Genomic DNA, 26,781 nt, shown 5'->3' on the forward strand with positions numbered 1-26,781 from the left:
CTGTAGCTCCTGACTCCAGCATCCTACTATTGCAGACCCTGGGACGTAGTGGTGATAGCTCAAGAAATTGGGTGCCTGCCATTCATGTTGAATGCCTAGATTGCATACCTTGGCCCAGAGTTGGTCCTGGCCATTGTGGGGAATTTTGGAGTGAATCAGTAGATGGAAAATCTCTCCTTCCATGTCTCGCAAATGAATAAAAACTATGCAGAAAGTGCCTTAAGAAATTAAAAAAATTAAACATTCTGCTCATTCTTTATGTTATACAGAGTTAAAATTTACTAATGTCTGGGACGCTTGCCAGTATGGAGTCATTTATAGATTTTCCAGGAAGCAGCTTAAGTTTAACTACTTGAGATCTTCTAAATTTGGGATATGACATAAGGAAATCTGGAGTATAGGGAGGACTCAAGTGTGTAAAACATTTGCATTCTGTTCTATCATATTGGAAACTCAGATTATGAGAAAGGTGATGGCTTAGTCTAGATTATCGGGCTCTTTAGTAGTTTCTAGAGTGCAGGTTTCTGGGGCTGTAGTTTAACATTCACTTCTGCTATCACTTCTTGTATTGCAGGAGCTGAGAAATGTTTTCTTATAAAGGCCCATGCCTTTGAAAATCAAATTAACACATCTACTCTTCTCTAGTTTGATAGCTTGTTCACTCGCCTTGCATAATTTGTGTTTGCCATTCCCCATGGTCACATGAGCCAATTCCAGATAACCTATCCATTTACATCTTACTGATTCTGTTCTTCTGAAGAATTCTAACAGAGCTCATAGAATGAACATACTAGATATGAAGCGGCCACTTGAGAATGGAACTAATAGAAAATCTTTCCCTTTGTCTCTCCTTTCCCTGTAAATCTGTCTTCCCGATAAAGTCTTTAAAAATTGATGTTCTACTGCATAGTATGATGACCACAATTAGTAATAATATAATGAGTGTGTTATAAAAGGTTAGAAAGGAGGATTTTGAATGGTTGTTACAAAGGATTATAAATCCTTGAGGTGATTGATATACTAATTATCTTGATTTGCTCATTCCATCACACATATATATGAGTGTGAGTGTGTGTTCTTCAAAATAATCATGAAAACGGAATTAAAAGATAAATCTATTTTGGTGGAAACTGTTTGAAACCTATGAGTACTTTTTCATAATATGCATTTTCATGAACTCTCAGAAGGCTCCTCATCAAATTATCATGCTGTAGATATGATTTACATATGTATTGTCATCTGCGTATTCCACAAATGTATAGGATTGTTATCTATCAAACAAAAACAGAATTTAAAGATAAGCTTTTGAGGCAGTGTTTAAGAAGTCATTTGGTGATTGTAATCCCTGGGTTGGTTCTATTCTGAGCCCCGACCTCCATTGGAACCAATGAGTATTGCAGCTCTTCCCGGCTCTGCCCTTCACACACTCGTCCCTCACCTAAACCAGTGGGAGGTGTGCTGGTTGGGTGCTGCTGCATTCCCTATTGGCACAGGCCATTTCACCTTGGCATATGCATAACATGTTATGTTATGGATGTTATGTCATATGTAGTATATAAACTAAAATGGAAATGTGAATGGGGTGGTCACAGAATGTGGTTAAGAAATCACATTTATTTTTAACATGCTGGCTGCTCAATACTATGTCAATTAATTCCATAACGATGTTAATTGTTGCTGATAATATGTTAGTGCTTTTATTTGATCGGGATGATATTCTGCTGGCTCTGCCCTCAGACCAGAGAGGGTCTCCCCAATAAGTAGTTGGACTTGACTGGACTATAAGATGCTGGACTCTATGCTTGGCATATGCTTGCTAAGAGGGACTCTCAACTGAACTTGAACTATGGTTACACAACAGGGTGGTGGAACCCACCATGGGGGGAGGGTGTGGGGAAGTGGGGGGAGAATCCCAGTTCCTATGAAATTACAACACAATGTAATTAATGAATAAATTTAATAAAAAAAAAAGAAAGAAAAGAAAAAGAAGTCATTTGGACATGTATACCCTAGAGTGTCTTATTTCAAATTCTGAGCCTGCTTCTGATTCCAATGTCCTGCTAATGGTTCAAATACATGGATTCTTGCCATCTATATGGGAGATCCAAATTCAGTTAGAGATCCTGCTTTCAATTGGCCCAGCCTCTGTTGTTGAGAGCAAATAGGGGAGTAAACCGGTCAATGGAAGATTTTTGTCTGCTGTCTGTCTTTCTATGTCTCTCTGCCTTTCAAATAGATTGAAAATGAGTAACACTTTAAAATACAAAACCTAAATGAACACTAAAGAAATAAAAATTCATTGGGTTTTGAGGTCCAATATAGCTTTTGCTGCATGTTTGCTTCCTTTAAAAAACAAACAAACAGGGCCCGGCGGCATGGCCTAGCGGCTAAAGTCCTCACCTTGAACACCCCGGGATCCCATGTGGGCGCCGGTTCTAATCCCGGCAGTTTCACTTCCCATCCAGCTCCCTGCTTGTGGCCTGGAAAGGCAGTCGAGGACGGCCCAAAGCTTTGGGACCCTGCACCCGCGTGGGAGACCCGGAAGAGGTTCCTGGTTCCCGGCATCGGATCAGCGCGCACCGGCCAGTTGCGGCTCACTTGGGGAGTGAAACATTGGATGGAAGGTCTTCCTCTCTGTCTCTCCTCCTCTCTGTATATCCGGCTTTCCAATAATAATAAAATCTTTTAAAACAAACAAACAAACAAACAAACAAACAAAACCTATAGTTTGGGCCCTGCAAGATAGCCTAGTGGCTAGATTCTCACTTTGCATGCACTAGGATCCCATATGGGCATCGGTTTGTATTCTGGCTGCTCCACTTCCCATCCAGCTCCCTGCTTGTGGCCTGGGAAAGCAATAAAGGATGCCCCAGAGCCTTGAAACCCTGCACCTGAGTGGGAGATCAAGAAGCAGCTGCTGGGTCCTAGCTTTGGATTGGCTCAGCTCCAGCCATTGCAGCCACTCGGGAAATGAATCAGTGGATGGAAGATCTTTTTCTCTGTCTCTCCTACTTCCTGTATACCTGTCTTTCCAATAAAAAAATAATAAATGAAACTTGAAAAAATTATAATTTGTGTAATAAGTAATGGAAAATCAAGTTCTCCTTTGTGTTTCAACTGGCTGTTTTCTAGAGACTGCCAAGTTTAGAGCAACCCTAATCTTTTTCCCAATTATATTTCACTATGATTATTCTTATTTTGTATTCCTTTTTAAAAAAATATTTCCAGGGTCCTATCTTTGTATTTATGCTATATATGTGCTACATATACAAATCTGGCTACCTCACAGCATCCTGTTCTGTTTCAGGCTAGGACTTGACAAGGGCAAGGGCAATACGGAGCAGATGCTGTTATCATTGAAAGATACATTCAGCTGGGGAGATTGTTGGAGTTTATTTAACAGATTTTTTTTTTCTCTGCAAGAAGGGAGGAGGGGATGGTTTCTGGATGACCTCAAGAATTCAGTAGGGTCCCTGTGGAGTAGCCAAACTCCATATCGCTCAGTGAATTAAACCTGAATGAGGACTCTTAATTGTTTTGTGTATGGGAGGTGGCACTTTAGCCTGCTCAGTAAGAGTCATTGACTCTGAAGTTCAAGTACTAACCCTAGTACCAGTTAGAGGAAAATCTGAAGGCAGGGGTGGCTGAGTACAGTAAGATCCCACATTATCATGCCCTCTAACTTCCTATCTTCTGTATGAGTTCATTTTCAATCACAGATGGGGCATATCGGTAAACATTTAACCAAAATGTCTTCAGTGATAAATTAGTATCAGTGATAACATTAAGAACCCTAGTACAGGATGGGTTGGCTGTTAGTAAGGAAAATAATGGTTGGGTTAAAGCTAGACCAGATTTATACAAAACACTGCAAAATATGTGAGCCATCTTTACCCTCATTTCTCAGAAGAGCTGTAATAATACATCTCATTGATAATCAACTTCTACTTTACCCTCACAGCTACCTCATTGTAGGGCTACAGACTCCAAGAAAGAAGCATTTCAAGCCTAGCAATCAGTGATGTAAGCAGCAGATCTCTGTTCTCATTTCCAACTTCAACAGCCAGAGAGAATTCCAATTATTGACAGTGTTTCATCTAGTCTTTTACATGGGTAAAACATGTTATAACTAATATAAGTGAAAGGTTCCTCTTAGTATATCACAATCATTAGTCAGTAAATCCAAGAAGCTACCACAGCTTTGGACTGAATCTTCCATCTCGGCAGTCTTGCTACACATTTCATGTATTTCATATATAAAATGTTAAGAGTGTTATTCACATGTGAGTTCACAATACCAGCCTAGGAATCAGGTAACCCAGAAATCTGAAGTTTTGGATGGTTTTGCCACAAAAAACGTAAAATATTTGAATAGGTGAGTATGTTTACCCTGATTAAACATTGCACAATGAATGAATCTACTGAAACATCACAAATTAGTTCATATATCTGTACAGATTTTACATGTCAAATGTTTTTTTAATTACAAAAAATTAATATATACCCCAACAGAGTGTTTTGTATTCAACAGAAGAGGGATCCACATGGCCAAGAGCCCACTAAATCATAATGTATTTCTAGGTAATCAACTCTTACTGAAGATACAAATTCTAAAGTGTACAATGGCGCAGTAAAGAACCCATTTTGTTCTACTCAGGGAAATCTTGGAAAACACAAATATCAATTCCCATCAGGTGACAAGTCAAACCCTTGAAACCCCAAGCATGGCAAGGCTTCATCCTATTTTCAAACAGCAAGAGGAAGTTCACCTATCAGCTGCCATATTAAATAAACTGTGGAGAGAAATACTGCCAGAGGGAAGCTATTTTTATCAAGGCTGTAATGTCTTTAGTGAGTAAGACCAGAAATGTTCTGACATATAAATATTTATATACAACTTCATCGGATGAGACAGCCAATACTTAAAAGAAACAGGGGGCACAAGTGTATGTATGTAGACAGAGACTTCAGGAGGTACTGTTTCTTTTTTTCTGGCCCCAAGCCACTTTAAGGGATATTAGCATGCTGAGTGAACCATTCAGACCCCTAGGGTCTACCAAATTATTGCCAGCTGGAAAAACAAAGACTTTTTTTTCCAATGGAAAGTGTGCAGTGTGTTAAAATGGTAAGCGCTGCTTATGGAAGTTAAGTCTGATAAACAAACGTGTCCAAGTCCCCCACTGAGACTTGATAGCATGGAACAATGGAAGGGGTGCTGGTTTATATAGGGCTAAGTCTATTGTGAAAGTTCTAAGCCTGGCACATGATGTTGCTGCCTCTTCACCACTGCAATTAGATAAGCCAATCTTGAATGATTGTGACCCAAGAGATTTTCCTCATCTCTTACATGAAATATCTTCTAGGGAAAAAGTGTCCCCTTGTTTGTTTTCCTTTTCCTTCTAGAGTCTGTGTAATAGGTGGAAGCTCTTGAGCTCAGTGTGGGTAAATAAGTGTTACCTTTGTGCTGACTGCCAGGTATCCATCTACAAAAGCCTTCTTGCTCCGATTCATCAGTCCTGTCCCAATGCAAGGGCGCCTGTTTTCATTTGATGTAATTATTCCTTTGGGTCTTGAAAGTTTTTCCTTCTCAAGATTCTCCAATTAAAATACAAACAAATAGTTGAGGCTGAAGCCACTGATTCCCAAAGTGCATTCTGCCATATGATCATGGATTATTTTTTAAAAGTTTGATGTTCTAGCAAGTTTTGGCGAGTACCAGTCTATATAAAATACAGGAGATTTTTCTAAGAGAGAACTAAGAAGAGTTCTTCCCAGAGTAGAATACACTATAGAGTGTTACTAAATTTACTTGGGGAAAAAAACACATGGTCAGAATAAACATATAACACAGTTGTGAAATGAACTCTAAACAGCTCTGTGCTCACATTATGACAAGGATTAATTTGATGGAGTCATACCTATTGAATCCATCAGGTAAGGACAAGGTTCAGAGCCAATCAGATCCAGAAAAGTTAAACCTATATGAGGATACAATTTTGAGTTATGAGATTGGAGAAGAGCAGAGTTTGGACAAAAACAAGCCCTGCATACTCATATTAAAGTGCATCTATGAGATAAATAGTACCCCCCAAAAAAGGCATTTAAAAAGTAACATAGAGGGAGAATCAAGGTGGTGGAATAGGGTAAGGACTCGTTTAAACAGACAGAGAAATATTAGACAGTGTGAAGCAGAGAAGGCACATTCCAGGAAATAGTAGAGGACAGAACAACAGTAGAGGGGCACCTGGAGACTGACAGACACAGGAAAGCAGCAGACACAATGGTGTGGTGTTGCAATGACTGATACCTTGGCAGCATTCAGCGAGTGGCAATCTGAACTGCACCAGCAGCCAGAACTCCACCAGCAACAAGGTGGGAACCAAGAGCACAGTAGTGAACCCAGACAAAGAACTGCTCATCCTGCTGGCTTGTTTGATTTGACCAGGAGTAGAGAAAGAGCAGTAGATCCAGATGGGCAGTGTGGGAACAGGGTGGATTTCACAACCCAGTCTGTCCCTTAGAGCTATATCAGGCACCTTTTTGTTTAAGGAGGTAAGTGCTATGGACAGTACTGTGGATGCACTGAGCTGGGAGTGGACTCATTTCTGGCTCAGTGAACTGCAACAATGTGGTATCCTACAGGTTCCACCCAAGATAGGTCCGGATAGCCCTCAGACCTGATGGCCAGCACATCAAGAACTCTGTAGAGGTACATCAGGCACCATTTCTTACAGTGTGGCAAAAAATTTAAGGCTGCAGGGAAAACAGTGAACTGCGCACATGCACTGAGCATGGCAAGAACTCGCTGAGCTCAGTGCATTGCACTGGTCCCGCAGGAAAATAATACTGACTATGGCATCGTATGGGTCAAAATAGGTCTCTGTGGCCCTCAGACCTAATGGCCAACTGGTACAAGCAAGATCAGCACCACAAACAATCTAGTTATGTAAGACACCTGGTGTCTCCCTAATCCTGGGACCTGCTTCAACTGGAAGTGGGAGAAGGGTTGTACAGACAACGGTGCAGCCTCAGCACGATATCACACAAAGGATAACAGAAGACTAATTCAATGAACAACCCATTGTTAAAATGACAGGACCAAATTACCACCCATTCATATTAACCCTGAATATAAACGGCTTAAACTTATCAATCACATGCAATGCATTAGTAGAGTAGATTGAAAAGTGCATACAGGAGACTCATTTCATCAACCAAGATTAGCAGAAAGTACATCCTATGGATTCTGATTTTTTGTTAGTTTCATCTCTTCAAAACACTTTTGATTAAATTCTTCAATGACTCATAGATCATACAGTAGCATCATTTTCTTCAAGAAGGTTCTTGATTTGCTTTTTCATTTCTTCAGTGACACATTAATCTTTCAGTAGCATGTTGTTTAACTTCATGGTGTTAATTTCTTTTTTTTTTCCTGTTGTTGATTTTGCTTTGTGGCTTTTCACTTAAGGGGATGTATAGTAACTGTGTAATGGAGACTGTCGCATCTAGCAGCATGTTATCTAATTCCATGGCATTGTAAATTTCTATTTTTCCTCCTGTTGATTTTGTTTTGTGGCTTTTCACTTAAGGGAATGTATAGTAACTGTGTAATGGAGACTCATACCTAGTAGCATGTTATTTAACTTCATGGTGTTGGAAATTTCTATTTTTCTTCCTGTTGTTGATTTTGTTTTGTTTTTTTTTTACTCTTTTTTATTATTTTTTTAATTCATTAATTACATTGTATTATGTAATAGTTTCATAGGTTGTTGATTTTGTTTTATAGCTTTTCATTTAAGAGGATGTATAGTAACTGTGAAATGGAGACTAACATACCCAGATGTGAGAATACAATGTAGTATGCATTTCTACATCCAGACAAAGATGGACTTACAATGAAACTGTTTACTATATCTTGATAATAGGATGCTGGACTCTGCCATTATCCATGCCAGCCATGATGGACATACAACTGTGTATGAAGAACTATACCATAGTAATGATATATGGGAACTCAGTGAGGAGGGAGGGAATTGGGGAGGGGCTAAGGGAAATCCCAGAGCCTATGGAACTGTATCATAAAATAATAATAAGAAGTAAAACAAATAGGTATTTTGAAATCCATGAATATGAAAGAACTTCAAAAGAGCTCGTAGAATCTGTGTGTTATCAAAAAACTGTGCATGGTTTTCAGAATTTTTGTATTAAGGTACATGTAACTTTTAATTCTATATTCTATACACTTTGTGAAATTCCCTTGTACATTGAAATTAGAAGGCAAAATAAAAAACACAATTAAAAAAAGTAACAGAGAGGAAGTAGGATTCTGAGCAAGCCATTTTGGAAAAATCTGGAATGTGGGAAGCTGCCAGGAGCGATAGCATAGCCAAATTCTCTCATGGCTTCACCTGCCTCACGGCCCCTGAAAATCTTCCTGAATGAGATGCCACACTCTGGTCTACTGAAGAATTTTTCTTCTGGTACCCAATAATAATAATCAAATTAGCCCAAGATTTTTTTGTGAATTACTATCCTAAATATCTGAAATATCTGTTACCTTTGATGCAGCTACACATTCTTGTTATTCTGCAAACCTCTGTGCAGTCACCTTCATTTAATTTTCCATGTTTCTCTCTAATAATTCCTGGGCTCCCCGTCCCACTCAACACTTTGATATAAATATCCCCATAGTCTTCTCCTGAGAGAACATCTCATATCCCTCCTTGATAAGATCATCTAGCAATCTGATTTTAACTATCATTGTTTTCCAATTACTCCTAAACCTGTATGATCAGCTTAGACCTTTTTCCTGAGCTTCACATCCACATGAATACAAACTGCTTAAATGCCACAAGGCATCGTGCATTCATTATACTTTTTTTTTTTAAAGATTTACTTATTTTTATTTGAAAGGCAGATTTTACAGAGAGGAGAGGAAGAGAAAGAGATCTTCTATCCACTGTTTCACTCCCCAAATGGTCACAACAGCCAGATCTGAGATGATCCGGAGCTGGGAGCCAAGAGTTTCTTCTGGGTCTCCCACATGGGTTCATGGTCCCAAGAACTTGGGCATTCTCCGCTGCTTTTCCAGCCCACAAGCAGGGGGTTGGACTAGAAGTGGAGCAGTCAGGACACAATCTGGTACCCATACGGGATGCTGGCGACACAGAATGGAGGATCAGCTTGCAGTGTGACCTTGCCAGCCCTATGTTCATTATATTTAAAGCCCACTTGTTGTCCTAGATTCCCCTACCTCAGTAAACTCCATTCGGGAAGTAAACTCCACATAACTTATTCGTAGCCTCAGAATCACCTGAATCTTCTTAATCCCTCACTTGTGGCAAGCAACATTCTAAAGATGATCCCCGATGACTTTTGCATTTGTATAATAATTTTTTATTATGAATAAGATGCAATGTCATTCCCATGACTATGTCATGTTACATGGCAAAAGAGAATTCTCTGACATAAGTAAGATTATAAATCAGTTAGCTTTGGGTTAATCAAAAGAAGTTATGTCATTGGAACTAACATAGTCATATGTGGCCTATTAAAAACAGGGCATTTGTCTTAGCTTGTGACAGAATGGAAAGTCAGTCAAAGCACTAGAAGAAGCTGATGTACCCTGTGGACTTGAAAATGGAGTCAGCTGTGTGAGAAGGACATGGATAGCCTGCAGAATCTGAAATCAGTTTCTAGCTGAAAGCCAAAGAAGGAATGAGAACCGCAGACCTACAGTCCCTAAGAATTGAAGTCTACCCAAAATGTGAATGTGTCTGCAACTGGATTAATCCCCAGAGCCTGCAGATAATAGACTGGCTTCTAAAACCATGACTTCAGCTGAGACTTTAAGAACCCAGTTTTGTCTGCCTTAAAATCTGATTTACAGACTATGTGTTGATAAGTAAGTGTTTGTGGTAATTCATCACATGGCAATAGGCAACTAATACCCCCTGAAATACAGTTAATTACTAAATTCTCCAGTTTCTGCCTCATAAATATTTCCTGTATCTGATTTTTAATTTTGTTTCCAATACTACTGCCTGAATGGAGATTATTTTATTCTTCTGTCTCCTACACAGCTTCTTCCTGAACTCCACACTTTTTGCCTTCCTCAAATCCCAAACAACAGTGTGACTTACCAAAATTTTAAATATGATCATGCTTTTCTGCTTAAAATTCCCTAGTGGCTTTTATCCCTATAATATAACATCTAATTTCCTTAACATAATTTACAAAGTCATGCTGAGACATTGCCATGGCCTTTCTCCCATCTTCTGCCATGTCTCTCACTTCACTTGCTATGCAGAGTTCTTAACTAAAGCACTATTGAAATTTTGGGCCAGTGATTCTACTGGCCAGCATCCAGTACTCTACCAACATCACTATTCTGCATCAACTAGGTAGAACCGTTTTTCTTGTAACAACCAAGAAGTTCTTTTGATTTTTTAAAGACTTATTTTGCTGGTTTGAGATGCAGTTACCTAGAGAGAGAAAGAGAGAGAGAGAGAGAGAGAGAGAGAGAGAGAGAGAGATAAAGACAGAGAAAAAGAGAGATATCTACCATTTGCTGGTTCACTCCCAAATGGCAGCAATGCCCAGGGCTGGGCCAGGTGGAAGAAGAGGTTAACATGGGTCTCCAATGTGAGTTCAGGGACCCAAGCAATTGAACGATCCTGTGTTATTTTCCCAGATACATTAGCAGGGACATGAATAAGAATGGAATATGGGGCAGTCAGGTGCGGAATTCGAGCCCATATAGATGCTGACATTGTAGGCAGCAACATAATCTGTTAGGCCACAACACCAGCTTTTCCAAACATTTTCAATGATAGCCTGGACATTGAAAATTTGGCTTGGTAAGGACCACTGAACTAATGATCCTGAAATACTGTGGCTCCCCTCACCCAAGCTATAGTGGCAGCCCTGCTTCCCATCCAGCTCCCTGCTTGTGGCCTGGGAAAGCAGTTAAGGATGGCCCAAAGCCTTGGGACCCTACACCCGTGTGGGAGACCCAGAGGAAGTTCCAGGCTCCCGGCTTCAAATTGGCTCAGATCTGGCCATTGCAGCAGCTTGGGAAGTGAATCAATGGGTGGAATATCTTCCTCTATGTCTCCTCAGCTCTGTGTATCTGCCTTTAAAATTAAAAAAAATTCTTAAAGGGCAGAGTGACAGAGAGAGAAGGGGAAACAGAAAGACAACTGTGCATTGGTTCACTACCCAGACAACCACAATGGTCAAGGCTGGGCCAGGCCAAAGCCAGCAGGAACCTGTAACTCTGTGTAGATCTTCCATGTGAGTGACAGAGGCAAAATACTTTGTGCCATCAATTGCTGGATTCTTTTTTTTTTTACATTTCATTGCCAGTATTAGAACCTGTGCCCATATGGGATCCCGGTGTGTTCAAGCTGAAGACTTTAGCCTCTATGTAATCGCACCCGGCCCTCACTCTGCCCTTTAAATAAACAAAACTAAATTCTTTGGAAAAGTCAGGAAAGCCATCAAGAAGATGGAAACATGCTATAGACTTTGAGAAAATATTCGCCAATCACATATGTGTCAATTTATTTGTATCAAGAATAATAATGTTAATAAAAAGTTAATATAATCAAAAATGGACCAAGGATCTCAATATATATTTTCCCAAAGACAGCATACAAATATTTAATAATCATGTGAAAATATGTTCAACCTGATTAAATGCAGATGAGTGAGGCCAGCATGGTGGTGTAGTAGGCTAATCCTCTATCTGTGTCTCTGGCATCTCATGTGGTCCCAAGTTCACGTTCCGGCTGCTTCAGTTCTGAACCAGCTCCTCCAAATCTGATCCACCTCCATGCTGATTGACTGGATAGGCAGCAGAAAATGGTTCAAGTCTTTGGGCATCTGCATCCACATGGAAGACCTAGAAGAATCTCCTGGCTTCCAACTTTAGACTGACCTAGCTCTAGCAATTGACACCATTTAGAGATGAATCCACAAATGGAAGATGTCTCTCTCTCTCTCTCTCTCTCTCTCTCTCTCTCTCTCTGCCTTTCAAGTAAAATAAGCAAGTCTTTAATTAAATGCAAAAGAAAGTCACAAGGAGAAACTACTCAACATCCACTAGGATGGCTCTAATATGTAAAATAGGTAATAACAAATATTGGTTAACATGTAGAGAAACTGGAACATTTACACCTTGCTGGTGCGAATAGAAAATGATTTAGCCACTTGGAAAACTGACCATTTCTTAATATTTTAGAGATATGTATAACATAAGTCAGCAACATTATTCCGAGGTGTTCACCTAAGATAAACAAAGACTTATGGCCACATAAGAATCTGTGCATGAACGTTCATAACAATAATGTTTATAACAGTAAAAAGGTGAAAACGTGTCTACCAAAATATAAATGGCTACATGTGATATATCCACACAACAGCATGCTATTCATCCAAAAAAGGAATGAAGACGAACTTTGAAACATGCTAAATGGATGGAATTTGAATAAGGTTGTTGGAGGATGATACCTAAGGGCTTCAAGGTTTCTTTCTGGAGTAATGAAAAGTTCTAAAAGTGACTGCTGTAATGATACAGAATGTTGTGGATATACTAAAATCACTGGATTTTATCCTTAAAATGAATTAATTGTTTAAGGGTGGGGAGGGTGATGTTGCCAGCATAGCACATTGAGACACCATTTGCAATGCTGATATTCTATGTGACCACCCATTCCAGTTCTACCTGCTCTAGTTCCAATCCAGCTCTCTGCTAAGGTGCTAGCGAAACAACAGGAGATGGCTCATATTGCTACCTATATGGGAAACCTGAATGAAGTTCCTGGCTCCTGGCTTCTGCTTAGATCAGCTCTTGTCTTTTAGTAAATAAACCAGTGGGTGAAGATCCGCCTCTCTTTCTGTCTCTCGATTTCTCTCTGTCACTATGATTTTAAAACAAATAAATATTTTTAAACAACAAATTGTATGGTATAGAGATTATGTCTCAATAAAGCTGTTTTTAAAAACCTGTTTTTAGAGGTGGTGCTTTTTCTGCTATTCTGAGGGAATGAAAATAATCAGAAAGATTAAAATAAAGAACTAAGAATGAGAGTCCAGCTCCTCCAATAGTTGTTGATAAAATAGTCTATATCTCTGAATAGATCAGTCTTCACTTGATGGGTCTCCATAATCCATTCAAAAACCAGAATGTGATTAGCTCTAATGCTAATCACCTCAAGTAGCACCAAACCAGCATAGAAAAGTAGCAGGATTGTGGTGAAGATGCCTTAAAAAATGCAACAATTAAAAGTTTGCCACAGTTTTAGCAAGTTTACTATTATCTTGCTTTGTTACATGAGCTCTCTGCCTCTTCTTCCTCATACCATTCCCAATTGGAAAGAAAAGGAGGACAAATCAAAATGACAAATTTGAACATATTCTTTGATCATGTCATCACAAGCGGCAAGAAAAATCTGAGTAAAAAAAAGCTGTGTACGTGTCTTTTAGGAGCCATCCTAGAAAGCAATGTATCCACCATGGTGAGTACTTGTGCATCCTGGGAACAGAGATGCTAGAGTACATTGAGAAGAGTAGTGATTTGGTAAGGAAAACTCTAAGCAGAACGAATACTGTAAGATGAATATCTTGTTACATTGGGGCTAGAGACACTTTTAAAGGTCATATATTAACATCTCCTCACAAACTAAGGTCCAGGAAGCAGAGGTCATTGGACCTAAATCACATACATAATGGAATTCAGAGCGAAGACTAGAACTTAGGCCTCTGAAATTATAGCATAAGGATTATTCCATTTGTTAAGCAGTGACAGACTGGTCAATATGTGAAGCTGGAATATTAAGACAAAGCTTTTGATTGAAATGGCCAAGTTCCGCTTCTATCACTGATCAGAGCCAGAAGTGCTTCATCAACAATAAAACTCTTAGGAATATAAATTACTGAGGACACAGCTGATTGCTAGGCTACACTTAGTCTTTTCTTTCCAGAAGGGCAGTATAATCAATGTTTCGTCATCTCCTGCTTAAGCACTCTCTCCAAGTGCAAAATCTGTAACTTCACATATAGGAGGTAGTTTACAAAGTGTCACCTTGCACAGAGCCTAACCTGGATTTCCCCTTTTGTTCTTTTCCACTTCATGCGCAGGCCAATCTTCCCGAAGCCTGGCTTCAAGAATTTGCAGAAAGATAGGTAAAGGGAAGTTCTGGTAATACATCACCTTCATAACCCTGATTTTATCAAGTGAACATCAATGATAAATGACTTACCTCTCAAGGCCCAATTTATGGCCACGTGGTCTTTTCTATTGAGCTCAATGTTGACTGACAGGGTCATAACACTAGTTAAAGGAGAGAGGTTAGGACCGGGAAAGATTGAGGCCAAGAGAGTGTAAGTAAGACCAGATGTGACTAGAGGGAGCAGAGATAGCAAGGGAGACAAAAGCCAACAAAAGAAAGACACATACACCTTAAAAAAATGCACTCGATGTTTTCAAGGTTAAATCTCACTGGTCTTCCCAAGTTTCCTGTAATTGCCATTGAGCTCAGAGCACCCAGTTCCTTTTTATGGCAAGATGTATGGGGAAGGATTTTCTAGAATATTAGCGGCAGTCTCAGCATCTCTTGTGCTCTCATCTTCCTGTTTAGCTTCAATCATTCCCTTAAAGCTTCTGTTCCAGCTTCCAAGGTAATCTTGGAATCAGCTTAAAACTTGTCTATGTTATTCTGAGACTTACCAGAGAAGTACAAAGAAACATAAAAATAAGCTAATCCAATTGAAAATGGACCTAGGGAAACCCAAGACCCTATGGAATTGTACCATAAAATTCAAAATTAAAAAAAAAATTAAAAAGAGAGAAAATAGACCTAACAAAGCTAACACAAGTACTAAAATCCAGTTATGTTCTAATCATGTATCTAGAGACAACAGTGCTTACTTGTATAGATCCGGCATATGTACGGAACCCAAGGATGCCAATCAGTATAGCATGAAAATGGGTAGTGTAAGAACCAAGTTCACCCTTGTGTAAGATGCCAGAAACTCGAAGTCCATTAGTAAAACTCAGCAACCTTAACACAAACATCATGCCTTCTGCTTTATGGAATTCATTTTAAAGCTAGACTGTATCTACTGAACCATTAATATCAAGTGAGCCAGAAATTCGGGTCCCAGTTTTTATATACCCACAGCTTTTATACATGAAGGTCAATGCACGGTTGGTTTATGAAGACGAATTATTAGATAATTTTGTCGACACATTACAAATGTGTCAGCAGCCAAATAAACAAAAGAATAATCACATCATCATCAAATTTACATTACATACTTTTTGATCTCCCAGAAATAACTTTTGGCCCCAGGGAACATCCAGGCCCTTATCAGCCACTTTGTATTCTATTTACAACTTCTAACATGGGTGAGAGATCCATACACACATCTTTCTACTGGGATATTTAGGTTTATTATCAACATACACCACAAATATCTCAGAGATAAGAGGTCAAGATATAAGGCTTCTACACCAGCAAATCTGAAGCCCTACCAGGATCAAGAGCTGCAAAGGCACATCCAAAAAACTAAAAACAGAGAGAAAGAAATGAGAACCACATTTGTAGCTATTAGTGGATTACTTCAAGCCAGTCAGACAAATGGTATATACAGGCAGAGAATTAGCAACAAGTTTAGTACAATGAAATGAGTTCTTTTAGATGACCATATTTAAATAGAGTGGAGAAAAGTACTCAAATTTGTTGATTTAGGACCCAGTCAGAACACACTAAAATGAAGTCATGGCCTGGATTCATGAAGAAAATGTTCCACAACAAATCCCCTTGACCATACTTTTGTCCTTCCATTGCAGCCAAAGACAGGCCCTGGAATCTCATCCAGCAAGTCCAAACCATTGCAACACATGTTCCTTTAGACTCCAGAGAGAAGATCATGTTCCCAAGTAGTAAGAATATCCACTAATAACCAAAGTGACTGACAGGTGGTACCATTAGAGCTGTCATCACTAGAATTGGTAAATGCACTGGGCTTCAAAAATTTCTGTTTGACCCCAGTTTTCAGTATACTCGGCACCTATTTTGTAACTAGTAGTTAATTCACACACCCTTGAATTTTGTTACTTAATGCCTTTGCTGTAATGACCAGACAATGTTTAATTTGTGGGTTACCCTATGAATACCAATATTACCACTAAGGTTAGAGTAGTTGGTTCCTGAACATTGGAATCTTCTATAAATAGCATTTACCAGTGTGCTTGTACTTTCTCCCACTCTTTGTGTATCAGGTGTCTTCAGAAAAAGTTTATGAAAAATGCCCATTATGTACACTATGAATGGATTTCCTTTTTTTGCACCAAAACATTTAATGGCATATTTCCACAAACTGTTTGAAAGTTTGAAAGCATGTGTATTTCATTTAAAAATGCTTGTGGTTAAATAAGATTGGGACATCCTAAGTTTCATTAAATAAGTTTCCTTGCTCTAGGACTTCTTTGAATATTTAATATGCCAATGAGTGGTGTGAATCTCTAGGAAAGGCATAAAATTTGTAGCATTTCACAATCTTATTTTTCACTACACACTTTTAATTAAGAATTTCTGGGGTTGTGGAGATGGGAACAGCTCTCTTTACAATAAATACACTTAGAGAACTATTGCTTTAGAAGTGATTTCTAATGAAAATACCTGACAGAAACCATCCAGGTGGACTACAATGTACTTTGAATGCCCTTTGACCTCTTTAGGTAAACCTAAGACCAGTATCTGGGACACTAAAGCAAGAAGACTTCTCAGAACATCTACCTGAGCCATATACAGGAGGATTACAAAAGCTCACAGGATTTTACATGATCCTTTCATTCTATCTTTCCATGAGTTTTTTTGAAGGCCCCTCATATTATATCATCAGGAGCAATCACAGAATGTCAAAGTATAGTATATCTTCATGAAATTAATTATAAGAACAAAGGAAGTCATAGCTGTTAAGATGATACTTGGGATGCCTGCATCCCATAGAATGACCAGGTTTGAGTCTCAGTTCGGCTCTCAATTCCAGTTTCATGCTTGGGTGTACTCTGGAGGGCAACTGGTGAGTCCCTGAAACTCATAAGGGAAACTTGGATAAAGTTGAGAAGTGTATCTCTCTCTATGTATTTTTCTTTTTACTCTTTCTCAAATAAATTAAATTAAAAAATCAGTGTTGTGCAATAGTGGCTAAAACTACCACCTGCCACACTGGTATCCCATGAGTGCCATTTCGAATCTCAGCTGCTCCACTTTGGACTCAGTTCTCCTCTATTGCATGTGGGAAAGCAGCACAAGATACTCAAAGTACCCTGGCCCATGCTACTCATACTGGAGACCTAAAGGAAGTTCTTGGATCCTGGCTTCACCCAAGGCTGTGGCAATCTGGGGAGTAAATCAACAGATGGAAGATGAATTATATGAATATACATGCTTGCCTTCATTTATACAGTGCTTTTATATCTAGCACTTATTTTAACCCTTGTGAGAAATCTATAAGAACAGACAACGAGAGTGTAATCAATGCCAATGTACAGAGGGGTGTGAAGCACAGGATGATTAACTTGTTCAAAGTCATAAAGGATAATTAGAAACCAGTGGCATTTGTTTGGCCTAGTGGCAAAGACACCGGTAAAGAAGCCCCCATTCCAACTTAGAGTCCCTAAGTTTGAGTTTTGACTCTAGCTCTTTATTCCAGTTTTTTGTTCATGCAGACCCTTAAAGTGGTGATGGCTCAAGTAATCTGCTTCTTGTCACTCACATGGGAGACCTGGATGGAATTCCAACCTCAGCTCTGCTTGTTGTAATATCCAAGGAACGAGAATTCTCTCTAATAAGTACACTTTTAGGAATAATTAAAAAAAAAGATTAGAAACCAAATTCTTGGAATCCCAATTTTCAGTTCCTACTATGTATTTTTACTGCATTACTGGTGGTACATAGAAGGAATCTTGTACCCAATATACGGAAAATCTTTATAAATTACAGATGTTGAACAGTGTAATAGGCAGTCTTACAAAATGTTTGTGGCAGATATCCCTGCTTTAGAAGGGAGATTAAGTATCATGATTTACAAAGTCACTTTCAACTGTGATACCTACTGACCCTCAAATTTTTAGATCTCATTTCCCTAAGATGAGGACGTCACAGTTAAGCCTGTTCTAGGCAACTCCTTCTTATTATGTATTTAGTGTTCAGAAGACAGGCATTTGTATAGATACTTGGGAACTGAAACTCTTTCCAAGATCACAACTAAACAACTGTTTTGAAACAAACACAAATCAGATATGAATAATTCCTTTGGGATTTCTTAGGTTAAAAAAAAACGAGAAACAGAAGTCAACATTTAACAAAATTGTCAAGTTCAAAGTACATGAGTGCGCTTCCCATGAAACTTAAAATCTTAGAGTAGAGTACATATTATGGGATGAAGTACAGTTCTACATCAGAGTACTCAAAAGTCATTTTGATATAGAGCATATCCGTAGGATTTATTTTATTTTTTTATTTTTTTTTAGACTCTGTATACTTGTTCAACCACCAAAGGAATTTTAAGAGGTAAACTGTATGGACTGATAATAGTCCACACTTATCCCCTCTGAAGTGTGACTGGGATGCTCTTTAGAGCCAACAGAACCAGACAGAATTCCGATTCCCTTGGGACATGCACTGTCATATATTGACAGCTATCTATACTCAAGAGAATGGTGCATCTGTCCAATGGAGACGTCTAGTTGCATTCTTTGCCAGATATTAATTTAGGTGGTACTTTAGTAGCATAACCAATGACAGGAAGAACCTGATTTGGAGGGCAGCAGATGGCAACATGTTTCTTAGGCTAATTTTAGAATTCTGAAATGATCTCTTTCTCATACAAACCATCAGTGAGATTAAATTAAGACAGCTATGTCATGTACAAAAGGGAGAAAGAAAAAACACGGTTTAATGTAAGGCAAAGAAACTGAACACTGAAACTTCAATACCCCTCCTGCATGTGACTGCTTTCACAGCCAATGAAGGCCACTTCAACTTCCTGTCCTCATTATAGATGTTGAATGAAAATATGAATATATGGGCGGGAAAATTTCACTTTTGGGCATAATTATTAAACAATCAAGGTTGCATCATATAACAGCTAAATCCATAATCATAAGAATCCTTGAAAAAAAAAAGAGAGAATCCTCGGATCTACATTCTGCCACATTGTTTCTTACCAAATAAACAAAACAGAATTTAAGTGATCATTGAAGTCAGTTGTTCAGAAGCAGACTGAATTTCAAGATTGAATTTCAGATTCTGGGTCCACTGCCTTACCTGCTGAAAAGACTTTTCCTCCCAATGAGAAATATTATCTCGGGGGAAAATGATCAGATGTGGAGATGTCCCTTGTGCTAGACACAATATAGAAGTCATCCAAGGATTTAAAAAAAAATGGGAAGAGTATTTTGAAATCAAGACACTTACCTGTTTTCCATCCAGAGTGTAGAGTTTTTTGACAACCCCAGTTTCTAGTTTGATGGCTTCAGTGATATCAGTGAGGACTTGCTCGAAAGAGTGGGCCGTCTTCTTATTCAGAAGCACTCGTACAGCCTTCCGAGGCTTCACCCCACTGCGGATGATGGTCACCAGCTTGGGGCGCACAAAGTCTTTGTTCTCCCTGGCCTGGGCACTGTTGCTGCTTGCCAGGGACTGGGGGGCTTTCATATTGGCAGATGTCTTCACATTGACAGACCAGTTGGGATTGACATTCTTGGTATACTCCACCTTTTTAAAGAAGTTGTCTGAGGAACAGACATAGCTTTCCCCTAAGGGAAGAAATCAGTTGTGAGGTGGTTAGTTTATTGGCACATAGATGGATTAGTACACACTAACATTGGATTAGGATCATTTGTTAACTGGTGATAATCAGCAACCTTAAATACAGTTACTAAGTGAACTCTAGCAATTTTGCCCAAACTCAACAGCCAGTCATCAGCAAAACTTCCTTCAATATAGCAGCAGAAATGGTTGAAAAACCTTGTGAAGTTATGATTTCTAAGAACAATGGAAACTCCTGAGTTTAGTCTGATAAGTGAAGCTTCTGCACTTGATGTGGTTTCATTGGAATCTCAATGTTTATTAGTTGCTAGGATTTTTTTGATTAAACTCCAGGGACATTGCTGGAAAGTTTTTAACATTCCTGTTTCTTAATGATGCTGTCCTGGTTTGGGACACATCCTCCAATTTCATAGTTAATGCATATGCCAAGTGAGTCAATCAACCTTCCATGTTGGCCATACAATACATACTTGGCAAGAAGCTAAATCACCTTTTGCACCTAGCATAAGACTAAGCAGTGGGATATTGAAATGTGAAATATGAAATGTCTGTTGAATGGATACGTGTGTATAAAATATTCCCTATACTGCTCACCCCACATTCAGGTGGGAGCACTGTATCAATAACAACCTGTACATAAACTCACAGAAACACACCACACCCATCGAGCAGTCCTCATGTTTAAAGGGCTCATCCAGCTCTTGCTTGAAAGACACTTGCCCACATTTCTGCCATCCACCTTTTATCTTTTAGTCCTCTCAAATGCTGCATGCTAGACCCATGTGCTTTACTAGTGCTCAGCTTTGCCTGTGACAGGTAATAAGATGGGAATGTGAGACTGCATTGTACAGCTTGATTTATGGATTTGAAGGTTCTACTGTTATTTTCACATTGACCTTAGGCTAAAGGAACTGATATGTAGGGACTTGAGGCAAGAGGAGGGGATTAGACATTTGGAACTGGGAGCTGAATAAAATAGGAAGAGAGGTAGGCACAGCCTGGGGAAGAGAATATTGGAAAAGGTTGAGTTTGTTGAGTAAAATATATTAGCCTCAAGATACATAGAAGTTCATCCAGAGGTTGAGCAGCAGACACCGGGTGATTTCATTAGTCTTAAGCCATCAGTAATAATGCTAAATAAATAAATAAACCCTTGCCAGTGCAAAGGAAGCATTTAACACAATTACAGCCTGATGGCTCTCCTCCTTCCTTTAGTCTCAGCAGGAGAACTGCGCAGAGAGATCCAGAAACACCAGGCTGTTGATTTTCTCCCTTGGCAAACACTGATTACTTTGCTGCATATAGCACCACATCTTTAAAGTTACATTAATAAACAAATTTCTCGGTCCTAGGAGAAATTTCAGAATCTCTAGGGCCCCTTTAAGGACATTTGTATGTGTGGGAGGAGTAGGATAAAGGGGTATCCAACATGTGCAAAGAGGCATCTGAAGCTATCTTTGGTTACAAGCACTCTTCTGTTTTTCCATGGGAAGGGCTGGAGGATTCAAGGGATTGTTTACGGGCAAACACACACACACACACACACACACACACACACACACACCCCTACAGCCTCTGCCACTAGGCACAGTCTAACTTGTGACTTAAAAGGATGAAGAAATCCTTTTGGGTTTTTCCATATCTTCTCAACCAATACTCTCCATACACTCTACATGGCCTCTTGCCTTTGCACTTTCCCAGATTCATGGGCACCTCTGCAGAGTTCACTGCTCTTGAGTCAGATGTTTTCCATAGCTTGTCATGTGCTTTAAAATTCTGTTAGACAACTGGTGGTGTGGCAATGCATGAGGCTGTATATTTATGATTTCACTCATCCACAGTCTCCTCTGGGGAGTCAGCTGTGTAGCCCTATTAGAACTTGGGCCTTTTTTTTTTTTTAAACTCCCAACTCTTAAAGCTCTTAAGCCTCTGAACTCAGCATGATTAAACACCCCCAGATGAAAATGAACATGATGGAAGACAGCTATAGTATCATATGGCATTCAAGAGCTTTCCAGAGGGCCCAGCCCTCTGCCAAATCTAGTCGAGCACCTTCTGCCAGTACATTTTATTCACTCCACTCTCCTCTGGGCCTGACTATGGAGTAATGGAAAAACAGCAGCTGATGTGATGTCAGTCGGAATGGAGTTCCAAGTAGTGGTGTGCTCTTGAGCAAGTTATCTAAGATTTTTTTGACCGCAGCTTCTTATCTGTAAAGGAGGGGAGGACACCGATATCTAACTTGTGAGGTATGGTGAGAACACAAAGCAGATGATAAACGAAGTATTGACCCCAGAGCCTGCAACATAATAAGCATCTGTTCAATTCCAGCTAGTATTATTCTGAAGCCCCCAATCTGCAGGACTAGAGAAAAAGAATAAGAAAGAAGAAGGAAAGAAAAGAGGAAGAAAAGGCTGAGAAAAAAAAAGAAATTAAAAGAGGAGAAGCTGGGGCCAGTGGTGTTGTAGCGTATTAGGCTGTGCCTCCACCCATGGCGCTGACATCAGGTGCTGGTTCATATCCCAGCTGCTCCACTTTCAATCCAGTTCCATGCTTATGGCCTGGGAAACAGTACAGGATAGCTCAAGTCTTTGGGCCCCTGGACCTACATGAGAGACCCAGAGGAGGCTTCTGATTCTTAGCTTTGTACTCGCACACCTTCGACCATTGTGGGCAATTGGAGACTGAATCAGCACTCAGAAGATCTTCATGTCTGCCTCTCCTCTCTGTAATTGTGCCATTCAAACGAAGATAAAAATAAATCTTAAAAAAAAAAGAAAGGGGGATGGGGCTTGTGCAGTGGTGTAGCAACATAATCTTCTGTCCACAGTAGCAGCATCCAATATGAGCACTGTTTTGTGTCCTGGCTGCTCCACTTCTGATCATTTCCCTGTTCATGTCCTGGGAAAGCAGAGGAGGGTGGCTTAAGTCCTTGGGTCCCTGCATTTACGTGGGAGCCCTGGAAGATGCTCCTGGCTCTTAGATCAGATCTGCTCAGCTTTGGTCATCATAGCCATTTGGGGAGTGAACCAGTGGATAGAAAATCTGAGTGTCTCTTCCTCTGTAAAACCTGCTTTTCAAGTAAAAATAAATAAATATTTTTTAAAAAGGATGAAAAGCTGAAGAAAGAAAAGAGAAAATAGCAAGGGTTAGCTGTCCAGGAATTGAACTGGATGGTGGCATATCGTGGGAGCTAGAGTTTCATTCCCCATTGGGAGCATGTTCTGTTGTTTGGGGGTAGGCTTCCAATTTGCTGCAAATGCCAAGTGTGGGAGCTCTGTGACTGACACCCAAGAAAGCTACTGCTGCCACTGTTTATGCCCACTGAGGGCAGCAAATGCATAGCCATTAAGAGCAGGGACTTGTGAGTCAGACACACCTGGAATCAAATCCTACAGCAGGAACTTAACATGCAATCATGGCCAAATCGCTTAACCTTTCCTAGTCTCAGATTTTCCATCTACAAACTGAAAGTATTGTGCTAAGTGAGAGCAGTATCTCTTCTGGGTCCTAAAGGTAAGAATGAATTTTCTTCTCTTTTTTTCATATGTAATAGGCTTTAGGAAGTAAAGTTATTACAGCAATTAAATGTTAAATAAGTGAGTGCCTACCACCACAAACTGTTTCTGCTACTGAAAAGACGTGGAATGTGCTCCTTTGCAGGACTTATGCTTCCTTGCCCTGATCTGGAAAACAGTAGAGATGTCAGCTGCCGCAGGTTGACGCTTCCCGCACGTTCAGCTGCCTGGCATTTGGTGCTGGGCGAGGTGTGCAGCACCTTTACACAGCTGAGTTCCCATCGTGCACCGGCTTCCAGCGGGCATTTCTGCCCACAGGGAGCTGGAAGGAAAGCTGCTTTTAAAGGTGAGCAAGGTGACAATTTGTTGGTATTGACAACCTGCTTGAGGCTCAAGGAGTCAGGAAATTAAGTCATGGAAGCACAGCCGAAAGGGCGGGAATGGAACGAGCTATGGGCTTAAAGTGATCTCATGTCTGCATCCCATCCCTTTGGAGAGGGTACTGTTTTTAAAGAGAGCAAACATGTTTATACATTCTCAGCACAAAAGCCCTGTGCCTGGACTGCTGCTGCTTCTCCAGGGCTTCTTAACTCAAGGAGAGAAATATTCAATGAGGCTTTATTGTATTATCCTATCTATTAGCAATACCTCCCTCTACAGAATTTTTAAATCCTTTAACGATGTGCTTGCTTTCACAGAAGATAAATCAGTGAGGGGCTAGTTTCATTTCATTGGAGAAAATGAGCTATGGTAAAGAAACTGGGTCATAACTAGTGTCACTATACAGTTCAGATTTTCCGAGACGGTCCCAATTGTAAATATTTTGACCCCTGGTCAGCATAATAATGCTGCGATTTGTCTCAGTTTCAGCTTCATAAAATCTGGCTGGTCACAAATCTATCACTAAAATTGATCTGAGTACACACATATATGAAAGTGAGAAAAGTATTGGATAGGTTATAAAGGGAATGAGGAAGATTCTATAACAAAAACTGAAGGAAAGACAGGACGAAAAGTGCTTTCCATTCACCTAGCACTGAAGCTATAAATAATGAGAGTCATATCCCATGTGGTTTTGCTAGGACCTTTAGTCAACCAAAGGAGCCTTGGAAAGGTTATATCAACATCAATTATAAGGCTTTGAGCCAAATGCTCCTTAATAATTTCATTACGCAGGGCCCGGCGGCATGGCCTAGCGGCTAAAGTCCTCGCCTGGAACGCCCCGGGATCCCATGTGGGCGCCGGTTCTGATCCTGGCAGCTCCACTTCCCATCCAGCTCCCTGCTTGTGGCCTGGGAAAGCAGTTGAGGACGGCCCAGAGCTTTGGGACCCTGCACCCGCGTGGGAGACCCGGAAGAGGCTCCTGGTCCCGGCATCGGATTGGTGCGTACCGGCCCGTTGCGGCTCACTTGGGGAGTGAAACATCGGATGGAAGATCTTCCTCTCTGTCTCTCCTCCTCTCTGTATATCCGGCTTTCCGATAATAATAAAAAAAAAAAAAATCTAAAAAAAAAATAAATAATAAATAATTTCATTACGCAGCAGCAGACTGAAGGCACTAGACAAAGGCCACAAGGCCAGAGCGATTGTTAACTGACTGCTTCTTATTTCATTTCATTTCATTTCAAGCAAAATATTTAATGAGGTGGCTGTTTCGAAATTGACTCTGCTATGATCCATTATCCCTCTTAGACATACAAAGCAAAAAACAAAAGCAAAGATTTCTACATTCCTAGTTAACTCCTGCTCTCATAGTTAGCAGGAGGGGGAATGTCGACCACCTGACTTAGTATGTTCAAATCGTAGAGCTCATAAAAAAAAAAAAAAAAAACCTGTGGAGATTTGTTTACAATACAAACTCCAGGATGCAAATCTTAAGGATTCTGAGTCAATACGTCTGAATATGGATCAGGAATCTGTATTTTTTCAAAGTTCCGAAAGATTTTGGAAGTGAGCTATATTTGTGAACCACAGGGTGTTAACAATCTTTCCCTGTCATCATTGCTGTCATTATTATTGTTGTTGTTATTTTTACAACATTCACAGTAATGATATTCTGTGATTATAGTTTGACCTATAGTTTGTCCAGTATCTAATTTTATCTTCATAGCCACCCTAATGGATAGAGAAGGCATGTGCCACCAGTCTCATTTTGCAGTTAAATATATGATTCATAAGACATACACAGTGTAGTCTGTACATATAATGGACTATTACTCATAAGTAAAAATTTTGAGGTATAAAGTGTCAATACATGACTCAATATGGGTAAGCCTTGAAGATATTATTCTACATGAAAGAAGCGTAAAAGATCCTATAGTGTAACATTTAATTTATAAGGAATGTCTGGAACAAACAAATCTACAGAGACAATATAGAGTCATAGCGGCCCAGGGCTGGAAAGGGTTAAAAACATGAAGCATATGAGCAAGACTTCTTCTTGAGAAAATGATCTATAGTAAGATTATGGTCCAGGTTGTACCACTTGGATATTTTGGTAAAAAGATTAACTTGTACACTTAAATGAATGAATTTAAGAAATACAAATTGCATCTAGCGAAGTTTGCTTTAAACAATACAATTGTGTTTAAAAAAGAGATAACATCAGTCACATTGATAAGGAAAAACCTATGATCATGTGGCTAACATGTACAAACTAGAACAACTCAAGCAGTAATAGTTATCCTTTGTTGGCTGCTATTGTGTGCCAGACAGAATAATTAGCACTTCACATTGATTTATCTTATTGAATTCTCAAAGTGATCATTCCCACTTCAGAAATGAAAAAAACTGAGGCTCCAGGAATCTAAATAGATTCTCCAAAACCACACGGACTAGCAGCTCGCCTATCTTGGACGTGAACCAAATCAGATCCCAAAGGCTTCCTTTTCCCATTGTAATCTTCTGCCTCTAAGACTGGAACTCAGTACCCTTTAGTCTTCATTCAGGTATCTTTCCTAGCTTTCTCAATCTAAAACCTAACAGGAAACAAATGCATACGAATTTTTTTTAAAAATCTTTCCTTCAACATCTTCCAGAGGTGAATAGAGTAAAGGGACTTCTGGCCTTTATCTCCAGGTGAGTAGCTCTGGATTACAGAATATGAGAGGAAAGGGCTCATTTTCTTCATCCTCCATGTTCCAGTACCTTTTATTTTTTATCTGACTCTGTGATGCTGGGGAAGCTTGCTGCATTTCTCAGCACTATCCAAGATGCCCCTGAATTTCCTTGACTGAATGGGCAGGACTCAGGACTGGAGGGCGCTGAGGTCTACAATGAGTTACTGCTGTAGTGACATGAGTGAGTGAGACTGGTCCTATTTACAATCTACATAGTCCAGGAATTAATCATCAAGTACCACAGCACCCAAGTGTGCTATATATGGCAGATCATAAGAGTCTAATCTTTTTTAAAAAAGA

General features: G+C 39.7%; 1 protein-coding gene across 1 annotated transcript in view; it reads right to left on the reverse strand.

Moving 5' to 3' along the window:
- The window catches only part of DCX (doublecortin), a 114,905-nt gene that overhangs the window by 85,511 nt on the left and 2,613 nt on the right, over positions 1 to 26,781 (reverse strand). The window contains exon 2 of the mRNA XM_004590201.2: positions 19,491 to 19,831. Coding sequence (XP_004590258.1) covers positions 19,491 to 19,831 — 341 coding nt within the window. The remainder of the gene's footprint in view (positions 1 to 19,490; positions 19,832 to 26,781) is intronic.

This window comes from Ochotona princeps, chromosome X (assembly GCF_030435755.1).
Source record: "Ochotona princeps isolate mOchPri1 chromosome X, mOchPri1.hap1, whole genome shotgun sequence".
Lineage (NCBI taxonomy): Eukaryota > Metazoa > Chordata > Mammalia > Lagomorpha > Ochotonidae > Ochotona > Ochotona princeps.